At 46.5% G+C, this 13,299-nt stretch overlaps 1 protein-coding gene across 4 annotated transcripts in view; it reads right to left on the bottom strand.

Moving 5' to 3' along the window:
- The window catches only part of PRKCH (protein kinase C eta), a 223,133-nt gene that overhangs the window by 12,992 nt on the left and 196,842 nt on the right, over positions 1–13,299 (bottom strand). For 2 of the 4 annotated variants that reach the window (XM_089907783.1, XM_089907784.1), the window contains exons 11-12: positions 9,197–9,335; positions 8,359–8,607 (exon numbers count right to left, since the gene is read on the bottom strand). In XM_089907783.1, the coding sequence (XP_089763909.1) occupies positions 8,359–8,607; positions 9,197–9,335 (388 nt within the window). The remainder of the gene's footprint in view (positions 1–8,358; positions 8,608–9,196; positions 9,336–13,299) is intronic. The other 2 variants (XR_016392186.1, XM_022570430.2) reach the window with 2 other exon arrangements.

Here is a 13,299-nt window from a genome sequence, read left to right as displayed (position 1 = left end):
TCATCTTTAAGGTCAGCAATCTAGAAAGTCTAGGTCTGTTTTTCACACAAGAGTGTGTATCTTTATTTATCTTTCCTGTGCTACCTTCTGTGGGTGTTGCCAGTTTTTACAACCTGTTCTCTGAGGGGGGAGGGGAGGATGGTCTTGCTTTCGGAACATGCACGTGTGGGCATTTAACACACACACCCCTTCACAGCGAAGATGAGACATGAGAGACAAAAGGGCAAGCAAGAAAAATAGTCTTCTGCTGTACATTTTGGGGTGAATACTATGGTTATTTTCAGTTGTCAGGATCACTGGTTAATGACTTGGGAATTTTTTTCAAGTAGAAAACTGGGCTAAAATCTGTGTGCCCCCCCCCTCCTCCCGCGACTCTGTGCTCCGTGGGGAGTGTTCTCACACACAAGTTCTCAGCTCTCTATCCAAGCTCATGTGAAATTTGGGAGGACTTTTGAGTTTTGGGTGTATGGCTACCCAATCTTGGGGGTGGGGGTAAAGATGATGATGGGAAGGGTGAGGGGAAGGAAAGTAATACTGGGTTAGGAGTTACACTGGGTAAGATGCTGGTGCCCATCCTGTTCAACCCCTCACTCTCCTTGAACGACAGACAAGAACACCCCTCACCCCGAATTCAGAGGACGCACTGACGTTATTATACCATACGAAGCCCCCAGGTCTTGAACATCTATGACTCTCTAGTGCTATATAAATGGGCATCCAAACAGCTTCTACAGACAAGGAATAATAATAATACCTTCTACTTAAAAAGGTAAGAAGGCATTCAGAAAGCATTTCCTTCTGAAGGGAAGAAACAAAAGGGCAAGTAAACTATCCAGCAGACACCAGTTCCAGGAACAGTGCTGGCCTTACGTTCCAAAGAGAGGATCATCAGGAAATCTCAGGAAGCCAAGTAGAGATGACCCACCATGCTGATTCGGTGGTGAGAACGGATGTGAAGGGCTGGCTCGGGGATCTCGGCTTTCCTGCCTCACTGGTGGGGAAGGATAGCACACAGAGGCAAGGGCAGCAGCATGGGCAGAGCTCACCAATGGGTGCTTGCTCCTTCTCTGTTTATTTGTTAAAAATCTTTCTTTGGGGTGCACTCAGGTACTCAACTTGGGGGTTGGGGAGTGGGGAGAGGTAAATTAGGCGTTTGGGATTAACAGATACACACTACTGTATATAAAATAGAAAAATAGGGGCTTCCCTGGTGGCGCAGTGTTTGAGAATCTACCTGCTAATGCAGGGGACATGGGTTCGTGCCCCGGTCCGGGAAGATCCCACATGCTGCAGAGCAACTAGGCCCGTGAGCCACAACTACTGAGCCTGTGCTTCTGGAGCCTGTGCTCCGCAACAAGAGAGGCCACGATAGTAAGAGGCCCGCGCACCGCGATGAAGAGGGGCCCCCGCTTGCCACAACTAGAGAAAGCCCTCGCACAGAAACGAAGACGCAGCACAGCAAAAATAAATAAATTAATAAACTCCTACCCCCAACATCTTCTTTAAAAAAAAAATAGAAAAATAATAGGACCTACTGTATAGCACAAGGAATTATAGTCAATATCTTGTAATAACCTATAATGGAAAAGAATCTGAAAAAGAATATATATATATATATATATATATAAGTGAATCACTTTGCTGTACACCTGAAACTAACATAACATTGTAAATCAACTACAATTTTAAAAAGGTATAAGAAAAAAAATGCTTAATTGGAAAAAAGAAGAAAAGGCTCCTGGGAAAACAGAAAGACAACTCTCTCCAAAATAAAAAGCTAACACAGCCTCATGTACAATTAAGTGCTTAATAATCTTGATGATGCTGGTGGACTGTTCAAAGGGAGGATGAAGATAATGACACCTCTCAGCGTGCTGTAAATTACTACTCACAACGTGACAATACTAATAGCTTACTCCTGTATTGTGCATACCACTTTGAAAATGCTTTCATGGTGCTACCTCACTCGAAGTGGGTACTGTAGGTGTTCTCACCATTGCGTTACAGAGGTAAAGGCTGGAAAGCAGTGGCAGGAGTAGAATGAGGTCTCGTGACCCTCAGACCAGTGTGTGCTCCTTCCATTCTACTGGGTGAGCTTGGTTCACCTCTCAGCCTCAGCTTCACCTACCAACCAGGGAGATAGACAAAGTGTTTTGTTTTTTTTTTTTTTTTTTTGCGGTATGCAGGCCTCTCACTGTTGTGGCCTCTCCCGTTGCAGAGCACAGGCTCCGGACGCGCAGGCTCAGTGGCCAAGGCTCACGGGCCCAGCCGCTCTGCGGCATGTGGGATCTTCCCGGACCGGGGCACGAACCCGTGTCCCCTGCATCGGCAGGCGGACTCTCAACCACTGCGCCACCAGGGAAGCCCTAGACAAAGTGTTTTTAAAGATCCTCCATCTCTGAAATTCTGTGTTTATGTTTCTAATAGTCACCAAGCTCCATGACAAATGATTACAATCCAAAACGCATGCACGACTTCCTAACAGTTTTTGGGACTATGTAAGACACTACCCAGTGGAGTCAACATTAGGAACTTCTTCTTTTTTAATTGAAATATTCTTGATTTACAATGTTATATCAGTTTCAGGTATAAAACATAGTGATTCAAAATTTTTATAGATTACATTCCATGTACAGTTATGAAATATTGGATATATTCCCCGTGTTGTATAATATATTCTTGTAGCTTGCTTATTTTATACATAGTAGTTTATACCTCTTAATCCTCTACCCCTTTCTTGCCCCCTTCCCTCTCCCCACTGGCAACCACTAGTTTGTTCTCTATATCTGAGTCTGTTTCTTTTTTGTTATATTCACTAGTTTTATTTTTTAGATTCCACATATAAGTGATACATACAATATTTGTCTTTCTCTAACTTATTTCCCTAAGCATGACACCCTCTAGGTTCATAACATTAGGAACTCTTGAAGTCACCGAGCTCCCAGAATCACAGGTGGTCACAAAATCCTTGGAAAAGGCCTGAAGTCTGTATTTTTAAAGAAAGCAGTGTACCTTACCTTGATCTGGAATTACACAACAAAATGAAAGCTTGTTCAGGGTCCTTAAAAACATTTCAACTTACCTACCTCCTAACAGATATTTCCCCAAGCTCTCAGTTTTCTGGCCAAGGACCATTTGCTCCTGAACCTGGCTAGCACTACTCAAAAGTTATTGCAAGCATCAGTTTCCGGGGAAATCACACTGTAAAACCACTGGCCTATTTCACCACAAGTCGAACTAGCAGATGAGCTGCAGACTGAGATGTTTACACAACCTGAAGTCATTCCTTCCTGACCTCCTCTTCCGCTGTCACCCTTTCAATACTGGTGTCCCCAGGCCTGGTCCTCCGTTTGCTCTTCACCCTCTCCCCCAGTCCATGCCTTCTCCCCTGTTCTCACTACCGTGCTACAGCGGTCACCCCCTACCCCTCTCCTGAGCTCCAGACCTATGTGACCAACTGCAAGGAACAGACCACTTTCTGAATGTCTCCCCAACCCCTCAGAGGTCCCATTTCCTAAACTCATTCTTTCCCAGCCCCTACCCTGCACCTAACACACCCACGGTGGAACTGGTGACTGGAGTTCTTTGAACACGCAGGCTGCCTCTCCCCTCCGAGGCTTTGCACAAGTTGTTTCCTCTGTCTAGAATACCCTTCTCCCCCTTGTCAACCCTACTGAACCCTTATTTGTTCCTCAGCAGCCAGCCTACATGCCGCTTCCTCTGCCTTGTCCTTATGTCATTTCCCTGTCCCTAACCCCAGAGAGAGTTTTGATCATTCCTCCTCGGCAGCCAGCTAAGTATCCGTTTACGTGTCCTCATTCCTACTAGGCTGTGAGCAACAGAAGAGGCCGTGTCTTTTCAGCTTTGCTTCCCGGCACTTAGCGCAGGCCAAGCCAAGGGAAGGCATCTGACAAGTATTTGCCGAATGGAACTAGACAGGGATCCTAATTCCCTAAAGTATCAGTTTCTCCTTCTACAGTCACAGGCTCATCTCAGGTCAAAAGAGAAAGACTCAAATGCACAATCTTTAAATAACACTAACATTGTTATCATAAACGTTATATCTTACTTTACGGAAAGTTAACTAGGTGGCAGATTCTTGCTCTGTGGGTATTAAGTACACAGGACCCTGGTAACTTCCTCCAGTGGCTCATGCTTCTAGGACAAGTGGAAAGAATCACATCAGGGAGTAATCTGGGTGCTAACATGTGGTGCTCTAAGGGTACAGGACACTTAGTAATGAGACGTAGAAGAAAAATGGGGAAAGGCCATGTGTAGCTAGCTTAGAACCCTGGACTGGGAGTCAGGAAAAGCTGGATTCTGATCCCAGGGTTTTTTCCTTACTGTGGTGTAACATACAGAACATAATATTTACTGTCTTAACCATTTTTAAGTGTACAGTTCAGTGGGATTAAGTCTGTTCACATTGTTGTACAACCATCACCACCATCCACCTACAGGACTTCTTTCATCTTCCCAAGCTGAAATTCTACATCCCTTAAACCCTAGCTCTCCACCCACCCACGCCGCCAGCCCTCGGCAACGACCATTTTGCTTTTGTCTCTATGAATGACTATTCTAGGTACCTCCTGTTAGTGGAATCATACATTTGTCCCTTTGTATTTGGCTTATTTCATTAAGCATAATTCATTCAAGGTTCATCCAGGTTATAACGTGCATCAGAATTTCCTTCCTTGGTAAGGCTAACACATTTTGTTTATCCATTCATCTATTGATGGACACTTGGGTTGCTTCCACCTTTTAGATATTGTGAATAATGCTATGAACATTGATGTACAAATATGTTCGAGCCCCTGCTTTCAATTCTTTGGGATATACAACCAGAAATGGAATTGCTAGGTCATATGGTAGTCCTGTGTTTAATCTTCTGAGGAACTGCCTGCTACATTACTTTCCGCAGTGCCTGCATCATTTTATACTCCCGTGCGAGCTGCGCAAGGGTTCTAATTTATTTGTTTGTTTTAAGTAATGTGCTGAATGGCCTTTGGTGAGTCACAATTTCTCTGGACCTCAGTTTCCTCATCTATTAAATGAAGGAATTTTAATGGATAATCTCTTAGGTTTCTAGTAGCAATTAAAAAAAAACTGTAATGGTCTAATTGAATCAAGTTGCAATTACAGCCAGAAAGCAGTTTAAATGGTTTCCTAATAAAATAGAGTCATAATTTTTCAGAGAAAAGGGCAAAGGATCTAAAAATACACCCAGGGCTTCCCTGGTGGCACAGCGGTTAAGAGTCCGCCTGCCAATGCAGGGGACACGGGTTCGAGCCCTGGCCCAGGAAGATCCCACATGCCACGGAGCAACTAAGCCCATGCGCCACAACTACTGAGCCTGCGCTCTAGAGCCGGTGAGCCTCAACTACCGAAGCCCGCATGCCTAGAGCCCGTGCTCCGCGACAAGAGAAGCCACTGCAATGAGAAGCCCGTGCACCGCAACTAAGACTAGTCCCCGCTCGCCGCAACTAGAGAAAGCCCACGTGCAGCAACGAAGACTCAACGCAGCCAAAAAATTAATTAATTAAAAAATAATAAAAATGCACCCAGCTCTCACTGATGACAGTGGTGGCTGCTTCCTGAGCACCTACTCTGTGCTCAGCACTGTTCCGACTATGCTCCATGCATTATCTCAGAGCCTCAGGGTACAGATGTGGAAACCGAGGAGCGGCAAAACTGTGCCATCTTCCCGAGGTCCCAGAGCCAGCAGGTGAAAGAGTCAGTATCTGCCCTCGGACAGCGCTGCTCTGGAGGCAGGTTCCTCACCACCACGCCCTGACCCTTCCCTCCTGGGTGCTTCGCCCCAAGTCTTCAGTGCTCTTCATTGTTTTCTTTCTTTTCTTTGATCACACTTCTGTTTAGATGTCTCAGTCCTCTGCCAAGAACAGCTGAATTTCCTCAGCTACAGCATTGAAGCTTTTTATTTTTAGGTCTGGAGGCTGAAATGTACAAAACTGTCTCAGAAATCCTCTCGGTGACTGTTTTTTAGTAATTTTCTCTGACACCTTTTCCAGTGTTTTCCAGAAAATCACTTTTAAGGTACACTCCTTGAAGGAGGAAGAAACAGAATGCTTACTGTGTTCCTGTGTGGTTTACATATGAATTCACTGAATCTGGGCAGTAACCCTATGACATGGATTTTATTACCTCAATTTTATAAGATTTTATGAGCAAGGACACGGAGATTCAGAGAGGTGTGTTAGCTCATCAAGGTCACTCAGCCAGAATGTAACAGAGCTGGGAGATAAGACCGCCACGGGGTGAAACCCAAGCTCCTTCCTAGGGGGAGACTCCCGGCAGAACACAGAGAGCCACTTAGGAAAATCAGTGCTCGGCCAGTGACACACCATGACCCGCTACCATGACCCGCTGAGCTGCTAGCATTAGAAAGGGGCCAAAATAAAGGGAAGTAAAGAGGTTCACAGCTTTGCAGAAGGAGGTAGAGGGAACAACTCAGTCCACACTGAAGAGTAGATTCTCTTTAGGCACCAGAGGCTCTGTTTTCTCCCAGAACAAAGATTGTGGAGGGAGGATATTCCTGGATAACATATATTCTAGTTACCAAAAATATTTCTATATACATCAAAGATATAGTTTAAAGTAATTGGGGGAGGGATAAATTAGGAGCTTGGGATTAACACACACACACTACTACATATAAAATAGATAAACAACAAGAACCTACTGGATGGCACAGGGAACTCTACTCAGTACCCTGTAATAACCTATATGGGAAAAGAATCTGAAAAAGAATGAATACATGTATATATATAACTGAATTACTCTGCTGTACACCTGAAACTAACACAACATTTTAAATCAACTATACTCAAATAAAAGTAAAAAAAAAAAGTAATTGGATTTATCTGGTTAAGTAGAAACCATCTTAATAGTTCCATATGATCTTAACATTGCTTAGTGCCTGTTACAGGTTTTATAGGGATTGAGTTAAAAGGGGTGAAATCTAGGTCCCAGATTTAGTCAGGAAGAATTCTCTTAAGAGGATTCTAAATGCCAGAAAGAGGTTGAGGACTCCTAAAAATTGGAAATAAAAAAATTGAGAGAAGCAGATGTGGGTTAATGTTCAACTCAAACAATGATGTGGTCTCTAAAGACCACCGTAGAGAATTCTCAGGGACAATCATCCCATCAGCCCCAGGACACAGTGATCTGTATACAAAATGTCCTTAAAATGATACTAATGATATGACTGGAGATTTCTTTTTCTTTTTTTTTAAGATTTTTTATTTTTTGATGTGGACCATTTTTAAACCATTCAATAAGACTTTACTGAATTTGTTACAATGTTGCTTCTGTTTTATGCTTTGGGTTTTGGGCCATGAGGCATGTGGGATCTTAGCTCCCTGAGGAGGGATCAAACACATACCCCCTGCATTGGAAGGTGAAATCTTAACCACTGGACCACCAGGGAAGTCCCTATGACTGGCAATTTCTAAAGAGAGACAAGTCTTTCAACAGCGTGGCTAATTAGTTTTTTTTTGTCTCAAATCACTGGAAAGGATATGATTTGAGCAAAGTAATTCTTATTCCATAGATACTATCCAAGAGAGAATGGATTGTTCTGAGTTTTCCCTATCTGAAGAATATTCATCTTTATTCCTCCTATGCATTTAGTGGGAAATAATACATGATTTTCTAATACAGAACTGACCCAAATTATATGTTATTCTCTCATTACATGTTACTTTCTTATTTTCAACATAAAGCATCAGATCCACTTTCTTCCACACTTGAAAATAAGGCTTCCAGCACAATGCCTTAAATGCACGAATGAAAGACTTTTTCAGTGTGATATTCTACACTGCACCTGAATCCTGGGCCTGGCACCTGACTTGCACAAGGATAACATGGAAGCAAACGAGATCTTGCACACCTTTGGAAAACCTCTCTTCTCCTCTCCCAGCACTACGGGAAAGGCCCCTTCATCCTTCGATGTTGCCGACAGAAACACAATCCGTATCGAAACAACCGGGAGTGCTGTTCACATGACCCAATGGCCTTATGTGTCCCGACTGGATGAAGCGGGAGCATCACTTCACCTACAGTGAAGCCACAAGTGCTAGAAATACTTGGTATATGGCAAACAATGCTATCAACTGCTCATGCATTGGCTTCAAAATAACTATTGTGTAAGAGAAAAAAAACAGCCTGAGAAAACTCTGCTTCTTTGATTCTACAGATTAAAACACAGATTTCAGTTAGAGCTGGTAGCTTACTGGTGGGTGGTATTCAAAAACAAACCAACCAACCCAAAGCCCAAGAAGCACACTCGTCAAGCTGGTTTGCAATAGTTCAAAAGCTGGCTGAGCGCACCAAACTTACAGATTTCAGGATCCCTGTGGCATCTTCATGCAGCCACGTAGGGTAGACCACTTCATCGTTCAGTATGGCTTCAAAGAGGTCATCTTCGTTCTCTGCTTCAAAGGGCGCGTGGCCACAGAGCATCTCGTAGAGCAGCACGCCCATTGCCCACCAATCCACTGCGGGCCCGTAGAGCATCTCCTGGAGGATCTGTGCATAGGGGTAATGTGAGAACTTCGTGCATCTGATGAACAAATGCATCATTAATGACTAAGGAAAATGATGGATTAGGAGATGAAGTCAAACAAGGGAGTTTCCTGCGTTGGCATACGTGTTTCATTCCATCTCTAGAGGGTGGTCTGTTCTCCCTGGGGTCAATTCAGAGGCCTTGTCATCCAGGTGATCAAACATCTATGTCCTGCTTAGACCAAAGTAATAGTATATGCAGATCCAAACCAGAAAGGGTTTTGGAACTATATCTGTGGGCTCACTCACTCCTATGGGAAAGATTCAAGAGCTTGTCTTTATTTCTGCTAAATGGGGCTGGGATCAAAGCACTGAGTAGAGGCAAAGAAAAAAATTAAATAGCTGTGCCTGGAATGTACTTTGTCCTCATTCAGGGCTAGACCCTAAAGCAACCTCAAAGTTTACAAAACTTTTTGACTCACATTTGTATCGGGAGGAACCAAGGACATTTTCAGCCATCATTCACCCAATGAGCCACAAAGGAGTCTGGAGGCGTCAACTTTCAATGCCGCCCACCAGGCTGCAGCACATCAATGCAGCCTGTGTGGCTTTTCTGACGGGGCTGCTAGAGAGCCTGGATTTCCAAAGCTGCTCAAGGAGCAAGCACACTCACCTCTGGAGCAATGTAGTCGGGTGTGCCGCAGAAGGTGGCCGTGGTGACCCCGTTACAGATCCCCTCCTTGCACATTCCAAAGTCTGCCAGTTTACAGTGACCCTCGTGGTCCAAAAGTACGTTGTCCAGTTTCAGATCTCTGCAAGAAACAAAAAGCAGCATGTGGTGGGGCAGCCAGGCCCCACGCCATCCACCTGGCTGAGCTGGGTCACGGGATGGGAGATCACGCAGCTGGGAGAGCTTTCTGCACACACCCTTCAAAGGGAACACACTTCTTTGTGTTATCTGGAGAACAAATGTAGATCTGCTCTTGACATCTGCCTCGTGGTCCCTAGACGATGGTTCCATCTGAATGGGCTAACCACATATCAAAACACAGGCTGCCCATTAGAAACTGAGAACGTGACTTCCAGGCTTCCCACTTACCTTAAGCCCATGAGACATCCGCCGACCCGCCCCCTGTTCTCTGGCACCTATCTCTGCCCACTGGACTTCACTCGGTGAACATTCCGGAGCAAGTGGCCACTGTGTGGCACAGACTGTGATAGGCATGAAGAGTACAGGCGATCCTTCTTCCTAAGGAACTCACAGTATAATGGGGAGACAAATATTTGCTAGACTGTAAGCTCCATGGAGGAGGGACCAGGTGGGGTTTGCTCACCATTGTGCCTAGCATAGTGCACTCAATAAATATTTGTTCAAAATGTATACATATAGATGTGTGTGTATAGAGATACATACACATGCATACACACACACACAGACACACACGGGGGAGGGAGGAGAGGAGAATGAGAAGGGGGTTGGGGAGGGAGACAGAACCAACTGTTGTATAATACAAGCGGCACAAAGGAAGTATGAACCGAGCGCTGTGAGAGAAACACAAGAAGGAACAATTCATTCCTTCTAGTGGGAGGAGAGAGGGACATACCCACAGTACAAACAGAAATTGAGCTGGGTCTTAAAACATCAGTCAGCATCTTCCAGACAGAGAAGGGGTGTGAGAAGTTCGCTGTGGGCAGGTGGGCAGGGCTATTGCATGGAGCAGACGCAGAGGTGTGAGGTGCAGGTGGGCTCAGGAGCCCCACGTGGTGTAGTAAGGATGGAGAGGGGGCTCGCATGGGAACACGGGGGCCATCAAAATGCCAGGGCTAGAAGGCAAAGTTAGGTCCAAACTGTGAAGTGTCCTGAATGCCACACTAAGGAATTCTGATATTTAGATATTAGGCGAAAGTGACCCACTGAAGCTCTCTAATTAAGATTTCCAGCTGATGAGAAAAGATCAGCTGGAGGTAGCTGAAGCAGTCCAGGGAAGAGACGACCTGAACGAGGACAGTGACAGATGGAATGAAAACTAGGGGGTCAGTCAGCAGTGCTTTGGTGAAAACACAGTTAGTATTAAGGCTCGATGACCATTTAGAGGGAGATGAGAAGCAGCAAAATTGATGACCCCTGGGTTTCTGTCTTAGATTCAGTGGGTCAGTGGGGACGTTAATAACCAGGGAAAAGCAAAACAGGGTAAGAAGAGGGTTTGTTTAGGTGTACCCCAGATACACAGAAGCCTCAGATATTATGGTGAGCACAGGACAAAAAGGCACTTACCGTCCCTTGCCCAACCCCTAGGAGCAGCATCCACTTAAGGGAGGTGCGTTTCCAGCAGCAGAACTGTCTGGTAAAAGGCCTCAGTGGAGGCAGGAACATGGGTTGGATGCTAATAAAACTGTCTGCAAGTGAAAGGCAGTGCCCCCTGAACACCCCCTCCCCAACACAGGCTTCTGGCACCACCTCTGCCATCGCCATGCATATCCGGGCATCATTAAAGACGGAGGTCTGGCACCATGGCAAACTGGGAAAGAGTCCTACACACCGACGCCATTGCCAGCCTCTAAGCTCAGCCTCTGGAGAAGTCCAGAGAAGCAGCTTTGCCTATGGGGCGACACCTTTATGCTTTTGGTTTTTGAAGGAATGACGTGCTCAGAGGCAGCCACGCGGACTTATCAGTAAGGAAAGGCTGCCCAGCCAGAAGGCGATGCTAGGTGCCTACCCTTCCCTGGAGGTTGGCAGTCGCCTGCCAGGTGGGAGGCTGCCATGGCCGCGGCCTCCTGGGGCTGTGCTGTTAGGTGTGCTGGCGGCCCCTCACTGGGCATCTTCACGTCCCCAGTGGGCTGTGTCGAGGCACTCATAGCTCTGTTCTCCCATCCCTGCTCTGACAATAAAGGTCTGTTGGGCTGCTTGGCCCGAGGGGAAAGGCTGGTCTCGGTCCAGCCCAGAATCACGCTGTGGCTCAGAGGAAGCAGGTGATGACAGAACTGGTGAGACTGGTTTCCACACTGGGCCCTGTGAGTTGATCCAGCTGGACCATGCAGGTCTTACAGACAGTGGTCACTGGAAGACACCCAGGAATGAAAACCAAGTCCTGTTTTCCAGGAATCCCCGATAAGCGAGGTGAAAGCAGCAGAGCTTTCTCAGACCAGCCTCCTCTCTGTGCTTGCGCTCCAGGCGTCTCCCGGGTGTCAGGCAAAGATGTGCTGGGTACTTGTGCAGCCACTGCAGGAAAGCGAGGCTCCTCTGCCTCTAACCCAAACCGGGCCTCCGTCCTCCAATCAGGCTCCTGCCCCCTTCCCTGAGCAGAATCCCACTTCCCTCACAAGCAATGCTTTCAGTGGGCTGTGGTCTGTGGAAACCGTATCCTCCTCCAACTGACCCCTAGACACACACACCCAGCGTGAGCAAGATTTGTTTAGCCAACGTGAAGGTGGAATCCCAAAAGCACAGGTTGGGGGTGAGGATGATACTGGTCACGGCCACTGCCAGGAGCACGGTCTCACGCAGTTGTTCTTCCAGAAGTGGTTTCAGACCCGAGGCCCTATTAGCGCCTGGTTGTCTGGCTCCTCTGGGGACTGATGCAAACATTATAATCTCTAACCTCGGCCAGCCACCTCTAGTCTGTGGCTTCAGGAGAGACCAAGGCCGTGGGGGACCTGAGCCTGGGGACTGGCTTTATCAGCACCATGTTCCAGCCCAGCGGTCCAGGCTCGTGTGGTCCTGCTCCCAGAGCGCTCTGACTCTCTCACATTGCCAAACAGGGTGACTGCATTTCTGAACTCTCCTGAAGCCGTTATGCCTGATAAGGGCTCGGAAAGGATCTCCTTGGGTAGCAGAAACAAGTGCTAACAGAAACCCACAATGGTCTAAAGAGCTGGCCTGAGATTGCTCAGGAGAACTTGTCACTAGCGACCCAGGTAACGAGGTTTGATTGCTCACTGCTCAGCAGCTGTCACAGGTAGCAGGAATTGTTTGGGGAGAGAAAAGTGCTTTGTCATCGGTTTTCTAAGCTGCCCATCACAATGCCCTCTGCACACAGCAGTCTTGGAACACAGCCCCGATACTCAGGACACAGAACCGAGCAGCGCTGGGGATGAGCCTCAGCCTGGTCATAGGATGCCCCAGGACACAGAGGCAGGTTATTTACCTCAGTCCTGAGTCTGCAGTCTCATTTTAGGCATTCTCAGAACTGGACCAGCCCTGAGGGAAATGCCATTGCTCGTTTCACACCAGATGCTACCTAATAGGACAAAACTCTCAAATTGGGATCCTAAGGGGGTTCGATTAAGAGCGTAACATAATCCCAGGCTATCCGTTCTGCCCTCAGCCCAAATATCTCCACCCTCCACTGTGGGGTCTGTTCTAATGTCCCCAGCTAGTCAACTCTGTCCCTGGAGCACGCAGTTTGGAGCCCTACGACAGCACACCTTTCACTGCACTCCAGAAGACTCTGTCTATGCACCTGTCTCCCCCCTTGGCTGGGGCTGAGCCTTATTCCTCCTTAGTCTCAGCTCAGGGCTGGCAGAAGATGCTGACCAAAGACATAAACAGAAGAATGTCAGATGGATAACAGTGAGTTGTGCTGGTCAGTTCAGAGCCTGTTTTATTTTTAGGGGAAGGAAGTAAGTTCCATAAACTTCACTGGGACTTTTGTTCCAAAGTAATTAAACCCATAAAAATCCATGCACTTTACCCCTTAGAGAGAGATTCCAGGGGAAAAGAAGAGCCCTGAAATATAAGTTCAAATTCTTTGCTTTAGTGAAGTTGGAGAAAAGGAA

Source organism: Delphinapterus leucas, chromosome 2 (assembly GCF_059928025.1).
Source record: "Delphinapterus leucas isolate spDelLeu-1000000601 "Yukka" chromosome 2, BTC_Dleu_Yukka2, whole genome shotgun sequence".
Classification (NCBI taxonomy): Eukaryota; Metazoa; Chordata; class Mammalia; order Artiodactyla; family Monodontidae; genus Delphinapterus; species Delphinapterus leucas.
Note: the sequence above shows the minus strand (reverse complement) of the source record. Positions and strands in the feature narration are given on the sequence as shown.